General features: G+C 22.6%; 3 protein-coding genes across 3 annotated transcripts; 2 read left to right on the forward strand and 1 right to left on the reverse strand.

Moving 5' to 3' along the window:
* Nucleotides 1-1,546: 1,546 nt before the first annotated feature.
* Nucleotides 1,547-3,086, forward strand: DICPUDRAFT_51410 (uncharacterized protein). The gene has a single exon (XM_003294224.1). The coding sequence runs from the start codon at nt 1,774-1,776 to the stop codon at nt 3,043-3,045; it is 1,272 nt and encodes a 423-aa protein (XP_003294272.1). The 5' UTR covers nt 1,547-1,773; the 3' UTR covers nt 3,046-3,086.
* A 188-nt stretch (nt 3,087-3,274) lies between these two features.
* Nucleotides 3,275-3,925, forward strand: DICPUDRAFT_84758 (uncharacterized protein; the record flags this gene model as incomplete). Its single annotated transcript, XM_003294225.1, has 1 exon — nt 3,275-3,925. One exon carries the CDS (start codon nt 3,275-3,277, stop codon nt 3,923-3,925), a length of 651 nt encoding a protein of 216 aa, XP_003294273.1.
* A 204-nt stretch (nt 3,926-4,129) lies between these two features.
* Nucleotides 4,130-7,285, reverse strand: DICPUDRAFT_159249 (uncharacterized protein; the record flags this gene model as incomplete). Its single annotated transcript, XM_003294227.1, has 2 exons — nt 4,130-4,817; nt 4,908-7,285. The coding sequence occupies 2 exons, from the start codon at nt 7,283-7,285 to the stop codon at nt 4,130-4,132; spliced, it is 3,066 nt and encodes a 1,021-aa protein (XP_003294275.1).
* Between the last annotated feature and the right edge of the window lie 1,643 nt (nt 7,286-8,928).

Raw genomic sequence — 8,928 nt, forward strand, 5'->3', positions numbered from 1 at the left:
TAGCATTACTCCTATATTAATTAAAAATAAACAACAATAATAATAATAATAATAATAAAAAGTTAGTATTTATTTAATATTTTTTCACAAGTGGATATTATAATTTTAACATACATTTTATAATGACTATGAAAATAGAAAATAAAAATGATATATAAATAACTTAAATTAATGAAATTTTTAAAATAATATTATTTCGTGAAATTAAAAAAATTAAATATTTAAAAAAAAATAAAAATAATAAAAAAAAAATAAAAATAATTGAAAAAATAAAAAAAATATTAAATTCAAAAAAATATAATTTTATTTAATTTTAAAACACAAATATTAAAGATATAGAAACTATCTCTACATAATATAATAATAGATACTATAGTATCTAGCTATAATATTGACAGCATGGAAATATAATTATAATATTAACAATAGTATGAATATTAATAATTAAGGTATTCACCAAAAAACATGGAGGAAAATAAATTAATCATTGTTATTATTTGTTTAGGTAAAATTCACTCAACAATTTTATTTTAATAATCATTTATTACTATCATCCAGAAATTGTGTTGAAAAAAAAAATAAAAAAAATAAATATTATAATAAAATGAAAAAACAGATAAAGATCATTTTTTTTTTTTTTTTAATTTTTTAATTTTTCAAAAGATTTACATTTTTAAATGCCGTCACTATTTCCCTAATCAATCATAGTTTTTATTGGGAATCTATTTTACTATTTTTTTATTCGCATCCCAAATAATTAAAGAAGTGGTTTAAAATGTATATCATCATAAATAGACAATGTTTTTTTATTTTTTTATTTTTTCAGTTTTTTTTTAGGTCCATTTATAGATTTTTTTTTAACTACAAATAATAATAAAAATGATGATAATAGATTTATAAATAATATTTTCTAGTTTATTATTATATTTATTTTTATTATATAATATTATTTTTTTTATTTTTTTTTTTTATTTGATTTCTATAATCATATTCTCATAAAAAAAAAAAAGATTTTAAATAGATAGTATAAAAAATAATTATAAAAAAAAAAAAGGCATTATTTATTTTTAAATCTAAATAAACCAAACATGAAATGTTATTTTTATTCGAAAATTCGCTTTAATTTTCAACCAAAAATCAATTTAAAAAAAAAAAAAAAATCATTTGTCGTTAAAAAAAATAAAAATTAAAAAAAATAAATAAAAAAAAACAAAAAAACCAAATTATTTTGATGGTTTACCAAAATTCAAAAAAATATTAAAGAAATTTAATAATAGAAAAAATCGTTTTAGTTTAAACAATAAAATTTCATTGATAATTTAATATAAAAGAAAGATGATTTTTTTTATTAGTTGCACCCTTTTTTTACACATATTATTTTTTAATTAATTTTTTTTTTTTTATTTATGTCGTAATCAGCGTTTTCTTTTTTTTTTTTTTTTTTTTTTTTTTTTTTTTTTTTTTAAAAAATTATTATTATTAATTATAAAACTATTGTACTATTTTTTTATAATATTATTCCAATAGCTATAACAATAAAATAATAAAAATAATAAAAATTTTATTTTTTTAAAAATTAATTAATAAAAAAAATAAAATAAAATAAATTTTAAAATAATAAAATAAAATATATTATTTAGTTTTCGACTATTTTATAATAATAACATTAATAAAATACCTTTTTTTTTTTCAATTTAAAATTATTATAAAAATAAATACACTTTTTGTAATATTAAAATAAAATAAATATAGACACACACAAATTAAGAAAAAATGGAAGAAATTTTAAGTCAAGAACAAATCAATGCTATTAAATCAACTATACCATTATTAGAAGAACATGGTGTAAAGATTACAAGTACATTTTATAAAAATTTATTTGAAGCACATCCAGATTTAATAAATTTATTCAATCACTCCAATCAAAGAAATGGCAAACAACCAATCGCTTTAGCCAATACCATTTACCAATCAGCTCTTCACATTGAAAGAATGAATGAAATCAATTTAACCCCAATCGTACATAAACACGTTGCATTAGGCATCAAACCATCACATTATCCAATTGTTGGCCAACATTTGATTGGTGCATTAAAACAAATTTTAGGTGATGAAGCTACCCCAACCATAGTCAGAGCTTGGACTGATGTTTATCGTGCCGTTGCTCAAGCCCTTATTGAAGCCGAACAAGAACTCTACTACGAAACCCAAGAACAATTTGGTGGCTGGAAAGATCTCAGAGAATTCGTTGTCGATAAGAAAGTCGAAGAAACCCCAATCATCACATCATTCTACTTAAAACCAGCTGACGGAAAAGATATTGCAGTTCATTTACCAGGTCAATATATTACAATTAAAATCGAATTATCAGGTGATGGTGTCGATATCAAAGAAAGTGCCAGAAGAACTTACATTAGACATTACTCTTTATCAGATAATCCAAATGGCGAATATTATCGTATCTCTATCAAGAGAGAGGACGGTGTCAACGGTAATCCATCAGGTATCGTTTCAAATCATCTCCATAACAAAGTTAATGAAGGTGATAAATTATTATTAGCAGTTCCAGCTGGTGACTTTGTTATCGATCCAGAGGATGAAACCCCTGTACTTTTAGTTTGTGGTGGTGTCGGTGTCAATCCATTAATTGTTATGGCCAAAGAAACCTTAGTTCAACAACCAACCCGTCAAATCGATTTTATTTATTCCATTCAAGATAAAGATAACTATTTACATATGAAAGAGTTAGAAGAACTCCAAGCTGAATATCCTGATAACTTTAAATTAATTACTGTATATACTAAAAACCAAGGCCACATCACTTTAGATTTATTAAAAGAATACACCGAAAACTTTGATAACAAAGATGACACTGAAGTTTTCCTTTGCGGTCCAATCCCATTCATGGTTACTGTCAACAATGGCTTACAATCTTTAGGTTTCCCAAAAGAAAATATACATTACGAATTATTTGGTCCATTAACCCCAGTTTTTAATATTACTAAAAATGGTTTAGAAAAAAATGAAAACGAAACTGAAAATTAATAAAAAATCTAAAAATAAATAATAAAATAAAAAAAAACATTAAAAAATAAAAAATTATAAATTAAATAAAATATTAATATTTAAATAGAGTTATATAAAAAATAATTGGATTTTAGAAAAAAGATTAATATAAAAATTTTCAAATAAAAATTTTTTTTTCTCACTTTTTTTCATTTTTTTTTTTTGTAATATTACAAAATTTGATAACAAATAATTAACAAGACATATAATGAAATTAACCATTTATAATAATATAGAAAGTAAAGATATAGAAATAAATTCTTTTAAAATAGTAGTGGTGGGGGAGATATATAGTGGGAAATATTCATTTGTTAATAGGATATGTAACAGGTGTTTTGAAGAAACTAGAGAATTTCAATACACTGATTTCAAAATTGGGTTTTTTAAAAATGAGAGAAATGAATTTATAAAAACTCAGTTATGGATCGATTATAGAGATCAAAGGTTTAGAAATCAAAGGTATTATTTATTAAAAGATATGCATAGTATGGTATTTGTTTATGATATAACAACTAAAAGAACTTTTGACTGTATTGTAAATTATTTATACCCAGAGTATCAAGACTACATACTAAAACAACAGCCTGAACATCCTCCACAATTAATGGTAATAGGAAATAAATCAGATTTAAGAGGTCAAATAAATTCCAAACAAAGTGTAGATACTGAAGAGGCCAGAGAGTTTGCAAATTCAATTGGTGCTTTGTTCTTTGAGGTCTCTGCAAAAGATAATATAAATATTGATGAATCCGCCATAGAGTTAATTAAAAATTTAAAAAAAAATTTCAATAATAACATAAACCAACCAAATAATAACAATGATGATCAATCATTTTTTTCAAATTGTATAATAAACTAAAATAATAAAAATATTTAAAAAAATATAAATATTTGTTTTTTTTTTTTTTTTTTGTTATATTATAGCATAAATTAATTATACTATGATATTATATAATCCCTATATATTATATAATGTATAGGTAGTTGTATGGTTAATTTTATTTATTTACAAAAAAAAAATGTATATTCGTTATATTATATAATTATTATTATTAAAAAAAGTTTAAGAGTAACCTAAACCAAATTTTTCTTTTCTGACCACTGCCTGAATTGGTTCCTCTAGACCTTGACCAGTAGCACCTAAACCACCACCTAACCAACCCATCTTTTTTAATAGACCTGTACCAACGTTTGAGGTTGGAATTGGTTGAACATTTTCAGCAACAATGTCACCATGTCTAACACCTGTAGTACTAGTTTTTTGGTGATGATGTGGTGATTGGTTATTGTTGCCCTTTTTCTTTTGCTGCTGCTGTTGTTTTTTAGATATTTTTTTAGATGCCAATATTTGCTTTTTGGTTTGATGAATATTTAAATAGCTTGAAGTAACAGTACCATTTCTATATTTATTGCCTTTATTTGTATATTGATAGGACCCTGAAGGTGATGATGGGGGTTCTCTATTCAATCCCACTAAGCCTGCAGGTTTCTTTGGATCGTCAACACTATTGTTATTGTGAGTACCACCAACCAATGTATCATGAAGCCAGTATGCACCTGTTTCAACTTGACATGCTAAAATATAACTATCTTTTTTCTTTATTGATGGTTTTTTAATATTTGATGGTACTAATAAACAGACGGCATTCCTATCGCGAATCTTTTTTATCTCTCTAAAAATTTCGTACTGTTTAGATAAAAATACAATTTGATGGGTCGCCATCTTTGACATTGGCCACAATGGTACTTCACTAAAGTACAAAAAGAAAAAAAAAAAAAAGAAAATTAATAAATGATGAACTTTAAATAAATATTGGTTGGATTAGTTGGTGACTACAAACTTTGAATATTTATGTAAAATAAGTCTATCAAATAAATTTGCTACTGATGTTATTTGTTTAACACTATATTGTTGAATGGATGTATTTTTATCAAATAACTCTGTAATTTCTTTTTTAAGTGTTGGCTGTGATTCGACGCATTCTGATAAATATGGATAAAGCTCTTCAATATTCTTTTTAACCTCTTTGTATATCTTTAAGTTTTCTTCATTAATAGTTTCTGTTTTTTTTGAAAATGAATCATATGCATCTAAATCAATAATTTCTGGTACTAAATTATTATTATTATTATTATTATTATTATTATTATTATTATTATTATTATTATTATTATTATTATTATTATTATTATTATTATTATTATTATTATTATTATTATTATTGTTAGTGTTATTGTTATTGTTATTATTAGTATTGTTTGAGGTTGTAGTGGTTGTAGAGGTTGTGGTAGTTGTAGTGGTTGTAGTTGATGATTTCTTTGATGGTATTGATGGTATTGATGGGCCATGAACCTTTTTAATCCAGTCAGAGAAAGAATTCTTTCTAACTTCTTCTTGATCAGTAAAATCAGATTCAGAGTCAAGTGTGTAGCATTCATCAGAAATTTCAACAATTTCTCTTTGCTTAAATGGGTTTGTGAAAAGTTCATCTCCTGATGGTTCTGAGTTGATATAGTTATAGCACGAGGTAGTTCTGACATTATTGGAATCTGATGAGTCTAATGAGTCTAAAGAGTCGTAAGAATCTTCCTCAACACCATTGATGAGATGAGAAATTTTTAATTCTAGTTTAATTTGGTCATTACTATCTTGATTGTCATAGTCATCACTATCCATTAAATCGGACTCTGATGCATTATAAGAGAGGTCTTCATATGAATCTTCATCATCATTATATGAATCATCGTTTTCATAGCCATCATCCGAGTCATCTTCATTTTCTTCATCATCTTCGTCATCTTCGTCACTGTCATATTGGTAATGTAAATCGTATTGGTTTGTATCATCTTCATCGTCATAGTCAGTATTGCTATCATCATCTGAAATTTCAATAATTTCATGACAATCAGAGTCACAACTTGCATCGTTGTTTTCAAATAATTGACTGAATTTGGATTTTGGCTCGGGAATTGTACTAGTAGTTGTTGTACTGGTAGTAGTTGTTGTTGAGGTCGATGTTAAAGATGAGGATGAAGATGATGAGGAGCTTAAACTAACTGTGGTATCTGGTACTATTTGAGTATTATTATTATTATCATTATTGTTCTTGTTATGTAATTCACCAGATGAGGAAATTAAAAAAACTTCATTTTTATCAGCTTGAAAAGATACTCTTTTTGCAAGAATTGGTGGTGAGAATACTTTTTCGATTGGTTGTTCATAAGGGTCACATAAATAAGATCCACCAACAAATTGAATTTTTTTACTATATTTAGATTCATATTGTTTCTTCTTTTTTGATGACTTTGTTTTATTTTGAATTCTTTGTTGTCTGCACTTTTTCTTGTATGAGGTTGTATCCAAGTCAATCTCTTCATCACTATCAAGGCCACCAGTTGCATTGTTTTCGTTATCACTAGAACCTCCCACATTGTTGCCACCAGCACCACTACTTTTTCTATGACTATGATTATTTTTCTTTTTATTCTGTCTATTGCTAAATGTTGACATTGGATCGTCGCCCAAATATAGACCTGTTAATATTTGATTAGATTGATAGCCATTGTCATCATCTGATACATTCATTTGCCCAATATATTCTAATATTACAGATTCATTTTCTTTTTCTTGTTTTAATTCTAATTTGGTTTTATATTGATCTTGGTCATAATAAATGTTGTCCAATTGAAAGCTATGAATTTCATCTTCATTATATCTTCCTTGTTTTTGTTGCTTAACCTTTTTTTGTTGATTAATTTTGCTATTTGGATCATTCAAATTATTGCTATTTGGACTATTTTGTTGCAGCTGCTGTTGATTTTGTGCTAATTTCTTTTTATTTTTGCCATTATATACATGATTACTATTAGCTCTATTTTGATCCAATGTTCCATTTGCTAATTGCTCTTGATAGTTTTTTTTATCTTTTTTCTTATCCTTTTTCTTATTTCTTTTTGCCATTTTATTATTATTATTTTTTTCTTCATTCTCTTTTTTTTTTAATTGTTTTGGGCTTATTGTTGGAGATGATTCATTATTTTTATTTACTATAGAACTACTAAAAAAACTGCATGGTGCTGGTTTATTTCTTTTAAAATTTACACCAAATGAAATTCCACCAACTACTATGGTTTCATTGTTATTATTATTAATGTTATTTTCATTATTATTATTATTGTTATTATTATTATTATTATTATTTGTATTGTTATTTTCCATTTGTATGAATGAATATTATATTGTTGTGTGATATTATTAAAAATAAAGATACAAAAAAAACAAAAAAAAAAGATATATATATATTAAAAAAATTTTATTTTTAAAAAACTAAGAAAACAACAATTAATTTAGGTTGTTTTGTTAATAAAATTTTATGATAAACAAGAGAGAGGGACCTATTTATTTTTCTAATATTATAAAAAAAAATTTAAAAAAATAAAATAAAAAAAAAAATTAAAAAAAAAAATAAAAAAAAAATAAAAAAATAATTTAAATTTTATTTTTTTTTTATTTTTATTAAATTTTTATTTTATTTTATTTTATTTTAATTATTATTATTATTTCAAAATACAACAATAATAATTATTATGTATATTAATTGTTAATTATTATTGGTGATAACGAAATTTCTAATCTTTTTTTAAATCAGTTGAAAAATTATGTGGAAATCCATTTTCTAAAATTTTTTATTTTGGGAATTTAAAAAACCTCTTATGTTTCTACTAAATACAGGTGGCATGAATTTGTATCTCTTTGAAGTGGAACTTTTACACAAAATTGAATATATACTGAATTTGAAATTTTGATTGATTATTTTAAAACTCTAATAAATATACAATAATAAAATACCAATATTGGTTAATTTTTGAAAAAAAAAATATTTAATTTGAATTTTTTTTTTTTTTTTTTATTAATATCTTAACAAATAATTTATATTTTTGTTATTCCTTGATATTAATGAGAGATGGTAAAAAAAAGAATAATTGATTACATTAGAGTGGCATGGTTGAGGTATAGAGAGAATAAAATCTAAAAACCATCATTGAGCAATATATTTGTATCAACTGTATTTTGAAAATTAATTAAATTCCTAGCTAAAAGTGTTTTCAAATATGAACAGTAGTTGAATTGTATTGGATTGCATCTTTTCTAATGTCTAAGATTTCTTTTCTATTTTCTATAATTTATTTTAATTGAACTATTTTTTTTGCTATCTATTATATCTATTACTATTTATTGCTTTATTTTTTTTGAATTAATGTTATTTTTATGAGAATTGGATTTTTATGAAAATTTAAAATAAATTTTTTCTTTACTGTTTAAACAATACTAAAATTATTATTTTTAAATTTATATTTTTTTTTTTTATTAATTTATATATTTATATTTTTATATTTTTATATATATATTGTTATTATTGAATAAAAAAATTTACAATGATTTATATTTAAAAATAATTAAAATATTTTAAAATAAAAAATATAATTAAAAAAAATTAAAAATATTTTTTCAAGAATAAGGGTCCCAAAATGCAAAGAAAGGAAATTAATGTAAAAAATACAATCATATGATTTTAAAAAAAAATGATAAAGAAAAGGAAATAATTTGAAAAATTTGAATCCATTTGTTGATTAATTTAATTTTTATTATTTTTTAATTTAATTTAATTTTTTTTATATTTAAATTTTTTAATTTTTTTTTTTATTTTTTATTTCACCCCCACAAAAATATTTTGTAAATAATAAATAACATAGATAATAAATATAAAAAACTATAGTTTTTTTTTTTTTTATAGTTTTTCTTATTTTAATATTTTAAATTTTATGTATAAAATAAATAGTTAATTATAATTTGGCAACGAA

This window comes from Dictyostelium purpureum (assembly GCF_000190715.1).
Source record: "Dictyostelium purpureum unplaced genomic scaffold DICPUscaffold_530, whole genome shotgun sequence".
NCBI classification, from domain to species: Eukaryota; Evosea; class Eumycetozoa; order Dictyosteliales; family Dictyosteliaceae; genus Dictyostelium; species Dictyostelium purpureum.